Here is a 15,344-nt window from a genome sequence, read left to right on the forward strand (position 1 = left end):
GTAAAGTCGAAAGCTCAGAACGCCGGAGGTTCCATTGTCGACTAAGTTCAGGTATTGGTCAAAACTCTCTAAGTAAAACATTTAATATTGCGAAATATGGTGGGCTATTAAATATAAACGCTAATTTGTTTAAGATATTCGAATTATAGTAATAATCAGTATGTTATTAAAATCTGTTATTTTTAAGTAAGGTGTTGTTATTAACTTACCAAGTACTGTTATTGGTTTATTAAGTACTGTTATTTACCCTTAAAAACCAAAAAAAAAAAAAAAAAAACTTACATCACTTGGTATTGGGCAAGGTGGTCCATACCGGGTAGCGGTCCATCATTCCCCAACTTTATGTTGTCAGTATGCTTGCTAGTATAAATAACATAATGGGAGCTTGCAACTTTCATGTTTTCTGTATGTTCGTAAGTGTCAAATAACAAAATGAGAGCTCGCACCTTTCGTGTTCTCTGTGCTCGCAAGTGTAAATAACATGATGAGCGCTTGCAACTTTCGTGTTGTCTGTTTTCAGTTGAGGACTAGCGGAATCCAGTTAAACTTAGAGCTGAGTCCAGCAGAGTCTGTTGTCCACGGGAAATAGTTCCAAAAAATATCTAGTTTGGGGAAAAATGGAGAGTATAATTACAGAAGGTGAATAGGATAAACAGCTTTATGCAATCCCAACCAAAATGGGCTGGAAATACTACTGGAAAATCCAATAACCCTGTAAAATAATTATATTAAAATAAAAGTTAAACATTGGTTTCCTGGAGGCAAAGCAAACAGATTTTGAGGCATCAATGCTTGTGCTCCTGTTTCAACCAACGGATAGAAATAAGGTGTGTTATCCTTCCAGTTGTAGCTTCTTTATCCCAGGAAAAGATGGGAGGATCGCGATTATAGCATCACCATATCCCACAGGTTCTGTTGAAAAACTAAGATTAGCAGGAGCAAAAGGAAATAATACTGAGAAAAAAAAAAAAAAAAAACACTTTAATTCTCAATCATCAAGGCATAGCAGAAAATTTTAATGAGCGTACCGCCATCCTTGCATAGGATCTTTGTGACTTCACCAGATATATCTGACTGCAATTGGAATGATTAAATTGGAGGAATTAGATGTTGCTTTCCTAAGTGCACAAAATTTGCTAATAGCCAGAATATACGAACACTGAGCATTCACAATTTGCTAAGAGAAATCAATCATCTTCGATAAATCATACGAAGTACAAAAAAAACAGAAGTAAATAAATAACAGCATATTCTGAAGAGTAAATCAAATACCTCAACTGGTATCTCGCCACCTAGCTGCTCAATGTAACAAATCACTTGCCCCTCCTTAACGACCTGCTTCTGTTTATGTCAAAAATAAATGTTAGAAACTCTTATAGCAGATTAGAGAGTGTTAAGCTGATAACAAAGATATGTCTTGAGCATTTATGTGAACTTTCATAAACTTTCAAGTTCTGAAAAATCATTCCTTCTATTGCTCTCCAAAAATCAAATCAAGCAACCTCAGGGAAACAGCAAATTATAGAGTATAAATATAGAACCAACACATGACATGAGTACACGATGAATAACTTGGTAACTGATGTCAGCATAAGACATTAAGACCATCCACGACATACTGTAAACATCAAATACCCCTCTTCCCTTTGACAAACATTAAAAAGATGAAAACTTGGCCTCATAGCAGGAATGTAGGAGTAACAGCATAAGATAGCACCTAAATGGAAACCTCCATGTCCCTTCTCCCTTTCTAACAAAACCAAAGAGGCTCCACAAAAAAGGGACAATCACAAGAATTAAGAGTGGATTCGGCAAGGGGTGAAATAATCTACCTCTTTGCAAGCTGGAGGTGCACGCTTTCCTTTTATGGTTCGAGATCTCCGGAAAAACCCTACCTGCATCATCAATGGCTTTACAATTGCTACACTAAATATCTTTAAACTAGAGACAATATATATGAGGATTCTTACCTTTGGAGATTGAATTATTACCAATCCTTCATTTGCCGCTCTCTCAAGCAAGGTGTCAGCAACAATGTCTAGAGGCTCAGCCTTGGTGATGGCTAGTGACGATGGCGAGACTGGACCATTCAAAGAAGGTGCCTCTACTGCTGTGTTTGAACTCATTGAAGCTGAACCAGATGGAGGCAGAGGTGGAGGGTCAACAGCCTTAGACAACTCCCTCGTTACATGGAGGTGAAAACCATTAAGCTAATCTTGCAAGAACGTTAAAGCTATAAGAAATGTGAAGATGATTTGCGTTTACACAAAAACTTGACCCAAAATACAATTATTAAAAATATTTGTAAATATCCTAGTGTAAACTAATACTTATATTTTTATAGATACTAACAACATTTACAAATATTCCACGTACTGCCAAATGAGGCCTCGAACAGCTTAAAGAAGATTGCAAAAAAAGTAATCAAGTATGTTGTAAATTGAACATGCAACTCCAATTACTATTAAGCTTAAATTGTATCCCATCCCTTGAAAATATTTAAGCATCAACAGATATCTCATCACTATCTGTGATAAAGAATCCTGGATCCATTCCAAAAAGTGTTGCAATCTAAAATGAGACTCCACAACTTAAGTCCAGCAACACTTGATGTTGTCACTGAAGTTGGTCACAGCATGCCAATGACCAAATTAATGGAGCTATAGTGTGGGATTGAAAGCCTTCATTAATCCAGATGGCTTAAGGTAGCATAATTATGGCCTCTGAAACTTTCAAATCTTCATTTAATTCTGAGATAACCATAATTGAATCAAGCAATATTTTTTTCAATAATTTGTTGTTTGAAAATGCCAGGTTTGCCAGCTAAACGGAAAATTGGTATGAAGTTGCTACAGCTCGAAATTGAGATTTTCAACATTCATGATGAGCTGAGTTTTCAAGATATTCTACACACGAGTAACCGCAAAAACAATTGTACACTACCAGTGCCCAAACAACTGTACACTACCAGCACCCAACATGTATCCAAGGTTAAACCAAAGATAGGCTTAACCCTACAGGATACACTTCAAAGAAAATGTATTAACTCTACTGATAAGCACAAATTAATTTTAGGAATTAGAATTAAATTCATCTTGCAGTACTTTTATGATAGAATAGAAGATATCTAAAAGTATCATGCTTCGCCATCAAAAAAAATATTTCAAATCCAGCATTATTGGAATCATAACTAACGAATAAAATTGTATTTCCATGTACCAACTATCCATGGTCCAAAGAGCAATGTGATTCCATATTATCCTATTTCTTATCAATATGAGAAAGGTAAATTAAAATATAAAGGAACAAAGGAAACTTACTTTCAGTTCAAATTCTGCAATTGATGTTGTATCGCATATTTCTGTCAGCAGTAATTTCACCTAAATAGAGGGGGGAAAAGCATCAAATTTAACTGAACTTATAATCAACGGATATATAAGGCTCAGATAGAAAAGGAGGGTAAGAAAGAAGAGCACAGGTCAGAAAGGGGATTTAGAAGGTAAAAACAGAAAACGCAGAGATGGAAATTAATCAAGGAAAATTAATTTCTCAATAACCATAAAATGATTATAAAATAATATGATTATTTTGCTAGCTTGTCTATACCAAATCCCATAATACTCAGAATACAATATATAGAATACCCAACAAATTTTAATATAGGGTACCAGGTAAAAGAATATCAAACTGTATCTCACAAACATTATTAACAGTCTAATTTTGTTCAGCCTCTGAAACATCATATAAAATAATTCACATTAATTACAGACTTGAAAGGTGTGACAAGTACTCTGACAGAATGCATTTATTTTAAACAGATAAGAATCATGTGAATGATTCACAGAATCAAGAAACCGATGCAATGTCCATGTGGGACTTCCCTCTCTGAATGTATATATATCAAGTTCCAAAATATTACAAAATGGACCAAAAGCCATACATCAAGGCATGAAAGTTCTACCACCAAAAATTAGTAAGAAGGCATTGAGCTGAATCCACCATTTCGGAACAATAAATGATAAAGCATTTAGTTAAACTTAATAAGACTTAGAAACGAATATAACCTTGTCTGAATCTGGAATAAGCTGGCTAACCGGACCAGAAAGGTTACTTTGCTCTTCTCCCTTTTCTAATGTTGAAGTAGCTGGCTCACCTGTATGAACATTCATATGACAGTGTGAACAACATGCAGGTACGGTGAAAAGGATACCTATAAGGAGAATCCATAGTATTTCCTTTTCTCTTTCATAGTTTTATTCTTCCCAGCAAATGCAGGTTAGATATCTAGACAGACAGACAAAAAGGTTTTCTAATAATTACTTTCTTTTTCTGAAGAAATCAAACTTAACTGGTTCATATAACATGAGAATTTGAGACTATCAGCATCAAACAAATTAGCACCCTTCAATTGATATATCTTGTCAAATTAATTTTCTAATCAACAAACTCCTCATGGAAAAAATAGTTTACAATTAATACTAATGTAACATAGCCCACAATTTTACACTAGGTCTCTTGTTATTTAAGAAAACTCCAAATGCTGCAACTAAAGTTTTGGATTTTCTTATGTTTTGGGTTTTGTTCATGGTGAACATGTTTTCAAACTTAACATAGTGCCATTGAGGTTATGGTACCTGTCCACACCATTACCACCTTTGAAATTTCTGTAATTATACTGTAAGAAACACAGGTTACCCTTTCCATATACAAAGAAAATCTGCAGTAAATCATACAGTCAAACATTTGACTTTACCGTTCCTTTCCTCTCAAAAAATCATAAGACAGTAAGACACTATTCTATATCTTCTTTTGCATGATATTTATATATTTCCAAAAAATTTTGTGCAAAAAATTTTACTCATAGACTTGTTTGAGGTATCAAGCATCAAGAAGTTGACATATGAGGAATTGGAGAAGGGCCTACTAGCCTACAGCAGCCTACACACGATGCTATTACTACATCTTTATCTCAGTTCCAGAATTATTAGACCAAGAATAAATAAACAATACCAGAAGACAAATGAAAATAAGTCCAGGGAGAAAAGCTGTTTCGGACTACACATGCATTGCAACAGCAATGATAATATGATTATAAGTTACAACTGTAGCATTAGCTGCAAGCCTGTAATAGTAGCAAAATTAAAGAACGAGTAACATAGGATAAAAAGGATTCTGTTATCACTTACTTTCAGTGGTCAATGATGCTTGAGCACGGCATATAATTAATTCTTTATGTGAAGTTTGTGACATTTTTAAACCTGAATGCTTCCATGACTTTGGCCTACTTCCAGCTTGAATAACACATGGGAAGGATGTCAAAGATAAGCTGCTCCTATATTTAAGCTTCGAGCTCAAAATTTGTGTTTTTGAAATACCTAAGCTACCTGAAATCAGGCAAAAGATAAATTTGTGATTTGATGAGCTTATAATAGGATTGTTATCCAACGATTCCAAACACATACTGACTTCCATAGGATAATGGAAAGACAAGGTTTCATCTTCACTGGGAATAAGAGGTGATGGAACAGTAGCAAGCCAAAACTACAAATAAACTATTTATCGAGTTTCAATGCTACCTGTTTAAAAATTGTGATGAACCAACAATGTGAGACAATTTGTAGACTCAGAAAAAGGAAGGGACAGCTATGCACTAAGAGACAAATGCAATTAACATTCCAATAGGAGAGGAGGCAACATGAAGCCTGCAAACTGATTCTCTTTTGTTATTTTGTAGTAGGACAATTTCTAATTAATGCTAGGGAATTGTAGTTGCTTGAGTATATAAAGGAAGGTAGTAGCAGTAGTAAGGGAGGCAGAAATTGAGTGATATTTTGAATGTGAGATTAGTAGCCTCAAGCTACCATTGAGAGTTATAGCCTAAAGCTATATTTATCCTTGTAACCTTTTGCTAGTTTCAATCAAAAAGCCTCAAGCTTTCTTATTAATCTTACAATTAAACTACAATATTTACAAAAATATGCCTTGTTGTATAGGGGTGGCAATTTGGGTCAACAGGTCAGGTTCAGGTCAGATTAATTGTATGGTTCAGTCGCTACTTGCCAGGTAAGTAGCAGGGCACGTATTAAATACTAATGTACATCATCCCCCACATGAAACTTACTGAAGTGAGAACAATATCATGATTATACCTAAATAATCAGTTAGTTCATTATAAATTACAATAGAGAAGCACAAAATTATGTCAATAATATCGAAAACAGGGACACGAGAATACAAGCATCTAGCTCTAAGCATATTTGTCTCTCAGAATCATCACAGAAAGCCTTACAAACACATAAATTTGAATCACCAATATTATGAGATGTTACAAAGAAACAGCCAAATGCCCAGCCCATGATTACAGAGAATTACTACATTTCATATTGATAAGTATCATATCACATATTCTCTTCGAGAAGGACAAGTTTAATCAAGGCCTATTCTGGTAAAGACGTGTTTCATGAGAAAAATAAGAAGGGGGGGGGGGGGGTGATTATTAGCTGATTAGAAGAGAATTTGGATTAATTACTCTAATTCTCCAAGAAAGAACTAATAAGACATGCATTTACACAACAGAAGATTAGAAATTCGGTATATAACCTTCATGTCATTTTAATTTTTCACATAACCAAGCAGCTAAAAACTAATATCTATTGATTTAATTTTTTCTCAAAGATTTCCATACTAAAAACTAATGCAAACATCCAACGAACTCGGCTAATAGAATCAACAAACAATTTATGAAATTAATTATCAATGCCAATCTACTAATCGCGATACTCAGCCTAAAACAAGTTGCAATCCCTACATGAGGCAAAATAGTATAAGACCAATATTTAAGTAACTAAACTACAGTAACATTTAATATGTTCAGGCATTTCGATTCCGGCTTTCGGTTCCAATTCTAACAGCACGATAGAACTTATCAAATTCAATTGAATAATTTTCAAGAAACAATTTTATTCACTCGATGTGAACACAATTTCGATGCAAACAATACAGCAACAAAAATCATGCAATATAAATAAAAATACAATATATCAAATTTATAGGGTGTGATAAAATTCAATCTAATTCACCCACTAATTTATAAGCATTATTCAACAGAACCCAAAAACCAAATTCCAATAAAAATAAGAGCAAAATCAACAACCATAACAAGACAATGACATATAAATACAAGGGAAAATGATCATCACAGCAGAAAGATGCAAACTTTGATTAAAATTGAAGGGTTTGATAAAAAGAGGAGAGAGAAAGAGGGACTTACTGGCAGCCATGGCAGTGGTTCGAAGTTGTTAGATAGAGAAAGTAGGAAAGAGAAACTGGTGGAGAGAGTGAAAGCGCATGAAACCCAAAAACTGCAGAGCTCAGGTTTAACCGTTTTTTATGGAATTAATTTGCTGTGACTGAAAACCTGTATTTACTTTTTCGACCTGTCAAGTACGGAGTATGTACAACAGTACAAACCCAAAACAAGCAAATCTGTTGGAATTAGTTCACCTGATTTTTTTTTTTTTTTTAATAATTATTCATTTAAAACAAGTACGTAGCATATATTAAAATGGCAAATTTTATTATACGAGTATGTTGGTAGGTGATTATGGATATTGATATTTGCCTGATTCTATAATACAGAGTAACTTTTTGTTTGTATACTAGTTAAAGTTATTGATATGATAATTTAAAATTGTTAGTCCTAAGGTTTAGCAGATGTTATCCTAACAATCTCATGCAATAGATATTACTTTTTGTAATAAACGTATAAAAATACATTTACTTAGTAAATCCAATTGTGGCAATATAATTCGATACAACACTATGATAATAAGAGAATTTGATCCCGGCTCAGAGAGTAAACTAAAGTGTTTTCCTCCAACAACAAACATCCTATATCCTCCAACTCTCTAGAAATGAGATTTTAAATTATATACTAAGGACATAATGTTAAAAGACTTACTCGTATTGTAGAATACTTTGTATTTGATTTCTCTCACTTTACAATTTTATTCGTGTGGACCGACCTAGTTTTCAGATTTCTAATTTCTAATCGCAAATTAACCATATGTTAGGAGTTTTGGACTTGGCAATCTGAAGCATCCAGAATGAATGGACCTAAGTTGAGCTAAATGAAACCGGTCTTAATAGAGTTGAACTGAATTAAACTGAAATTATGAAAAAATAAGTCCAAAAGAACAGGACTCCACTCCATTAAACAATTCCCAAAAAAAAAACCAATTGCATTCATTGCTTGATTCATAAACATTTACAAGACACTATCTATATAACACAACCTTGCTACAGCGCATTGCTTCAATAAGTTGCACGTCACCAAAATGGGGAAGTATGATAGCGAAATTACGCATTCATCCTCCAACCCAAAAACCTTTCTTGACCAAGCATCATCTCCAAAAACTCAGCAACCTTTTCTACTGTTGAATTTTCAAAAACCCTTTCTACTCCTGCTACTTGGACTAGCAGGAGCAGGACTTCTTGCATTCATAGATTCACCAAAACTATGAGCACGAGCAGGACTGCCTCGATATCCATCAACCCGAAGAGGAGATCCTACTGTGCCCTCAGTCCCTCTGGAGGCTTCGGCCTCCAGAACTTTTGCTTCTTCAGTCAACATTCCTAACTTCATGGGCAAAGCTTCACTATTAGTTTCATGTAAGGGAGAGCAAAGGATGAAGAGGACAGTGAGGACAGAAAGACTATTACCCGAAGTTCATTTTCTCGGAGATGATCTTCAAGAGCCTCAATAGCAGGAGTAAGACTACAATATATAGTATCAAGTGAGTATGAAAAATGTAGCACCAGAATAAAGTTACTCCTGAAAATCAGCTTACTCACCAGTATTCCATTAACTTGCACATTGAAGCTTGATATGTTGATGTATGATGGATGAAAGTAAGCGGATGCAACTTGCCATCCCTTTATAGAAATTTTTTTAAAATAACAAACTTTAGAGAAACTTTAGTAATACTCTGTAAGAAGGAAAGAAAAAAGAAGCCATCAGCAGTTTACCTGATATTCTGGGATATTGCTTGGTTATAAGCAGCCTTCTCCTCTTCATACAACACACGCTGCAAATCCGTAAAGGAGGCCAAAGGTGAATCTAGCTTGAGAAGGGAAGATGCAGGAAGAACGTCAAGAGGGATTTCTTTCCTGATATACTCTGCTCCACTACAACGCAAGCAAGAAAAATAACTTTAGAAACATTAAGTAATAGCCTACTAGCTTGTACAACCTAAAACCTGACACAATTGTTCACATGAAAATACCAACTCCCCATTTCTAACTAAGAAATAACTATAAATGTTAAAGAGGGCTTCTCAATACAGTTTTGCAATCAATACAACAAAACTTGCTAGAATACCATTCAATCCCCAACCTTAATTTTCCCCAATATGAACAATATCGACTAGCTGCAGAAACTTCAAAACCACATGCACTCTCCACCTAAAAATTGCCATTATATAAAATTCCAGAGGTCCCCAAAAGTTGTCAAATTCTTAGAATAAATGTAAAGAAAGTTTTTCTTTCAAAATATAAACAGAATAAGCAATAATGTTTCCTTAAAGTTTCTCTACACACAGGTTGGCAAATTTTACAAAGCTGCTAGGCGTGCTTAATCTCATCATACTCTTAAAAAATACGAAGTAATAAATAAAAGATGTATGGTAAAGCTCAACAAGCCATGACAACAGACATAGCAGTCAAAAGAATGACATAATATATTGATTTGAAAAACAAACTTTTACAACAAATCATGTCGGTATTTGAAACTGAAAAATTGACTCTAAACACCAAATTCTCATTCACCCACCAGAGTTGCTAACACACCCAAAAATGCCAACTGCAAATTGCTACAAAAGATTCACCTTTCTCAGTCACAGACTTTACACCAGCACACTAGCATCACAACAACAAAATTCCTTGCTTTACCCTCCCCCCCCCCCCCCCCAATTCCCCCCTTCATCTCCTACCATTGCCAGCCCTCTACGCCCTTTGTATGGACAGCGCAAACACCTCCCATTTCCCTAGCTACAATAATACTAGAAAAAGTCTTTCAGATACAGAATCAATTGATAGGCAACTGAAAACCAAATACTGCATGTCTGCAAAGCATAATAGCGTAATAGAAAAAGATGCATACCACACTACTGCTCTGGGAAAATAATTCCTTTTACAATGGTGCCAGCGCAATATAGAGAATTGGTATTGTAGAATGTGAGATACAAACACTAGAGAAAGGATGAGCACGTACTCATATATACCTCATTTCCAAATGAGAGCGATGCATTGCTTCTTGCATGCCATCAGACATATCCATGGGATCAATGTCACCAAAAGCATTACCAGCGCTGTCAGGGTGAAACTTCCCTCCTATTCTATCAGAGCCCTGAAATTGCCATATAAATGGATAAAGAAGCTGCCTACAATTTAAACTTTTTAACATTAAGCATTCAAAGGTAGACAAACAGGGTGTTTAGATATAGCAAAAGAAGCATAATAAAAACAAGAAAATTACCCTTATACCTACCCCCAACAAAAAATTTATTAGATTGCTGTTCCTTTTGAGACCTATTTATCCTTATTCTGGTTCCAACTCATCTGGATTTTAAGATAATTGATAAAGATCACCACACAGGTTTGCACAAAGGAGTTCATGCTATTAAGTAGAATCAAGACAAAAAAAAATTCTCAAAAAAGGTCCTCTGACATGTTACACACTAGATGAGGGAATATCTTCTTAAGCGCTCAAGTCATAAAGAGAAAGAAAAACACTCATCTCATGGAGATGGAAGCACAAACACCACAATTGAGTGTCGATTACTTTAATGTCTGTGATTCAAGGTTAAACTATTCCTCAGAAACCACTGTTAAGAAGTATCATAAGCTACATATTATAGCCTTTATAGGTGCCCTCGTAAATTCTTCTTTAGAAAGTTTCAACTGTCAATTTTGCCAAATCAAGCCCAGCTAGTCATTATATATTCACTGTCACACATGGCAAACTGAAACCTCTTTTACTCTAAAAGGTGCTACTTCCACATGTAATAAGTGCAGAATTTCTAAATGCAAGTCACATAGAACTCTTAAAATATTAATACTCCATAGAGGTGGAGGGGGATTGAAATTTCAGCTAGTTAAAAAACTTTAGAACAACACCCACTGAAAGAGGAGCATAAAAATTTCCTAATTACAGAAGAAGCATCTAGTTGACTTCCTGATACACACATTCAGTCAAGTGACAGGACATATACACGAGGAAAATACATAATCAAAATAGATTTGAGAGTAAACTTATATGTTTTACTGACACAAGCACCAGCATTAACTACTATTAGCATTCATGTAAAACCAATTTCTTTGCACTTTCATATATCCTTCATCTTAGAATAAGCTCACAAGGTAATCCTTCCAAAATCAAAGGTCATTCACATCAAAAAGGTGTACCATAGATACATATCAGAAAAAGAAGAAAAAAAACATTTGTCACTAATTCAAGGGTAATAAAAAGCTACATGTAAGAAATCAAGGAAATGGACTATGAACAAATGAAAGATTACGCGTTAAAGCCGTTAAGTTATATACAGGGGATATATATAATCCACTTGTGATCAAGATCTCATAACAACCAAAATAATGAAGCCCTGGAGGCCTGGAGACTAATCTATCAGTGATTGACAGTTGAAAAAAGAAAACTACAGCACACTTGTAATTGTAGTGCATAACAACAGATAAGCTTGCCCATAGCATCCATTAAGGGGATAGTGCAAAGCCCAGCATAGATTATGCCTTAACATCACTTATGACAGCATCTATGTGTCATTTTCATTGCAAGTCATTCACTAAGGCATCACGTTTGAATGAACACACCCAACTCTGTGTCTAACCTTAGTTGCAGCAGTTCTTGAATCACCTGTGTCCTGTTCGGGTTTTTCACCCTTTCCAGAGCCTAACCTTGACGCATCATCAGAACTCAACGATGATTCAACATCTATAATATTATTTTTCTGTACAGGAGATATAGTGATAGGCCTTGAATTGTAACTCTGCTTCCCATCCAAGGACTGGAATGCAATGGCTTGAATTCTTCCAACCTGAATATTGGCCAACAAAATTCACAAATCCTCCAACAGAAGTGCAAGAAAAAGGGTTTAAATTTAATTTATTAATGACACAAACCTTAAAAGCATCTTCATTAAAACATGAAAATATAAGCCCGATGAATCCTGAATCTAAAAGCTGATACATTGCCTGAGTACGCACATCTGCAGAGAGTATTCAATCTCAATTAAAGAGGCAAAGTAAGACAAACACAGAATTTATCCAATCTTAGAGCACAACATATACTTCGGTTTGGAATCTGAATTACTAGAATTCAGCCATCAAATGCAGCGGAGATTAGCCAAACAACTGCACCTTTCTGAAAAACAAATAACTTACATACATATACGTACATTGCATATGTGTCACATGTGTGCATTTGAATGTAAATAATTATTCGATCAAACAAATTTTATCATCTCAGCCACAACAGCATTAGACTAAGCAATTCATTACCAGAGGCAAAGCCTAAAGCATCAATAGAATCCAAAATCCGCATTCCAAAGCAGATAAAAAATAAATTTTCAATTACATTGAGATATAAAAATGCATGCAGAGAATAAGAAATACATTGCTCAACAAGATTGAGAGTGACAAGTAAATACACTTAATTAGATATTAGCCTAAAATGGTATTGAAGAGATAACTAATTAGCTTTAATGTCACAGACCCATTTCAGGCAGGATTTACACATAGAGTGGTTTTCAGTGGTAATTTAAACTGAAGAGGTAGGGGGGGAAAATTGAATTTCAGGTTGGTATTTAAAATCTCAGGACAGTACCAAAGAAAATAAGAAAATAGGAATTGAAACATCTTTATTCAGAATTAAGTCTAGACTGTCAATAAGATTTGTCTCTCTCTCTCTTTCTTACATCGACCCTGCTCATATTATACTCCTGTGCTCTCTCATCAACCCGGCTCTTATTATACTCCTATGCGATCAGGCAACTGCTCCCGCTAACTACTCTGAATTTTGAAGATATATACCTATAAAATTATAGTCCAGCCAAGTAATTCATTTGTTGAGGAGCTTATAACTGTGGATTGGCTTGCATTCTTGTAAGGAAAATTGAATGAAATGACATGTCTATAAATTTTAAGTTTTTATTCATATGATTTTGTTGGATATGCAAAATATATGTATAACCAATACCTAATAAACGTCCCACAACTAGATTGTGTGCAACCAAAAACCACTAATTTGTATAGAGCTATAGACAAGGAGTCGAGTTAAAACATACAGCTCTTGCAAAATGAATTGGTTGACTCCTGCCCCTTATGGCCATAAGCAACAATGAAAGTAACAATTGTCACAATTCCATACTTACCAACATGCGATGGAAGTACAGTTATATGAGGATGAGAATGATACCATCCGATCACTCTTGTTCGTCTTCCAGTTAAAGTGCTCATTCTGTGCTATTTAGTTAATTACACAAATCGTCCAAAAATTCCATGCACATTTTTCAATCATCTGAAACTTCAAAGTTCACTCATGTGTAGTTGTTTACAAGATTACACAGGTAGCTGTAGGTTTATATCCTTTAAATGCACTCATTTCCCATTCGTTACTTTTGCAATCTTTAAAATCCAATCAACTTTGCCTAACCTACCAAATTTATGACAAGAAACTTCCTCCATCACTCACAGCCCCACACAAAGTAAAGGAATTTACAGAAATTAGCTGAACTAAAACAAAGGATATTTCTGCCATGGCTGATGCGGCAGCCAACTGTTCAGGATTAGTCTCCACTCTGTCCTTCCTCCTATCAGACCGAGTCTGCGGTGCTGCGCCCCATATCAAAGCTGTTGTATTTCCACCTCTTGAGCACTGAAAGTGTTAAGTTACCATCATGGCATCAGTATACTGAAAACTGACAACAACGGATGAGGCGAGTATTTAACCAAAAGGGAAATTTTGCCACCTTTTTAACTTTCTTTTCAAATTACTCTCTCACTAATTCCATTTTCTGCCCAAATTAAACAACCAATTCTGACTTATTGATGATGAATGGAAAGCCCCAAATAATTAATGAGTGTAAGAACCCACCCTAACCTAACTTACACCCAAAATTCAACAAATTTCAAGCCCTAAACCCAATTATTACATACACATTGAAAAAAGCAACAAAGATTCAACCTTTTATTCCTTTAATTCAGACCAAAATTACATCTTTCATCATGCTTATTGATTAACATCAGATAAACAAATTAAAATGAAATTGACAAAATTAAGGAAACACATGAACAAAAAAACGCCCAAAGATTGAAAGCACATAAATTTCATCAAAAACAGAGAAAATAAACCTTAAATTAACCAAAATTCAAATACCCATTAACCAAATCTTGACAAAAATTACAGAAATAGTCAAAAGAGAGAGACTAAACCTCAATGTCTCCCAGAAGAAGACCCATGATCTCTTCAGTTTCGGTTGAAAATGCGTGGGTGACGCAAGTTAACCACACTTCCTCCGACATTTTTACATTTGTTAGTGACATCTTATCCTTCTCCCTCAAATCTTCGAAAAACAGAAGAATGAAAATTTTTGTAATTTGTGGAATAGAAAGAGAGGAGTGCAGGCGCAACGTTACTGCAGTTCTCCAGGTCAAGAGGGTAACTATCTCGTTAGAATTGAGGAGAAATGTCTATTAATCTCCTTGATAAAATGATATACAAAGGTGCAAATCAAGTGACATTTTCGTAATAATCCCTTAGTTTTTAATTGGATATAAATCATATAATCCATTAGTTTTTAAGTGACATGCTATCTTTCGCGTAAAATTTTAGGAGAATTATATAAAAGATACTTGTATAGAAAATTAAGTATAACTTGTAGATTAGAATGTGATAAATAATACTAAAAAAAAAAGAGAATCAAAAAAAAAATGTAATGGTTGAGACAAGAAAAAATATACGAGTAATTCAAAATACTTGTAATAAACGGATTTCTAGAAGAAAAAGTGTGTCATTGAATAAATTAAAATAATACTAGTCATAGACTGTTTTCTAAAAGGAAAAACGTGTCATTGACTATAAAAACCTAGGTTTATCATAGATACAAATATGTTATTGAATAGATGCAAATAAGGAGATAAATGCTATGTTTGGTAACACATTTCTATCACCTTTAAATGATAAAGTGCATAATATTTAACAAATTATATCAGGAAAAAAAAAATAGTATACAAACTAGAGTTATTACAAACATCAATATTTACAATAAAGA

At 34.5% G+C, this 15,344-nt stretch overlaps 2 protein-coding genes across 2 annotated transcripts; both read right to left on the reverse strand.

Annotated features, from left to right (window-relative positions):
- Positions 1 to 572: 572 nt before the first annotated feature.
- Positions 573 to 7,522, reverse strand: LOC110698681 (biotin carboxyl carrier protein of acetyl-CoA carboxylase-like). The gene is made up of 9 exons (XM_021876182.1): positions 7,271 to 7,522; positions 5,187 to 5,384; positions 4,065 to 4,153; positions 3,321 to 3,380; positions 1,971 to 2,210; positions 1,833 to 1,895; positions 1,273 to 1,341; positions 1,029 to 1,074; positions 573 to 912 (listed from the first exon to the last, which is right to left on the reverse strand). Exons 1-9 carry the CDS (start codon positions 7,278 to 7,280, stop codon positions 833 to 835), a joined length of 855 nt encoding a protein of 284 aa, XP_021731874.1. The 5' UTR covers positions 7,281 to 7,522; the 3' UTR covers positions 573 to 832.
- A 689-nt stretch (positions 7,523 to 8,211) lies between these two features.
- LOC110698682 lies at positions 8,212 to 14,795 on the reverse strand. The gene is made up of 10 exons (XM_021876183.1): positions 14,506 to 14,795; positions 13,823 to 13,948; positions 13,446 to 13,533; positions 12,196 to 12,281; positions 11,904 to 12,110; positions 10,281 to 10,405; positions 9,028 to 9,186; positions 8,854 to 8,934; positions 8,722 to 8,776; positions 8,212 to 8,638 (listed from the first exon to the last, which is right to left on the reverse strand). The coding sequence occupies exons 1-10, from the start codon at positions 14,614 to 14,616 to the stop codon at positions 8,444 to 8,446; spliced, it is 1,233 nt and encodes a 410-aa protein (XP_021731875.1). The 5' UTR covers positions 14,617 to 14,795; the 3' UTR covers positions 8,212 to 8,443.
- Between the last annotated feature and the right edge of the window lie 549 nt (positions 14,796 to 15,344).

The sequence above is a fragment of the Chenopodium quinoa genome, unplaced genomic scaffold, assembly GCF_001683475.1.
Source record: "Chenopodium quinoa cultivar QQ74 unplaced genomic scaffold, ASM168347v1, whole genome shotgun sequence".
NCBI classification, from domain to species: domain Eukaryota; kingdom Viridiplantae; phylum Streptophyta; class Magnoliopsida; order Caryophyllales; family Amaranthaceae; genus Chenopodium; species Chenopodium quinoa.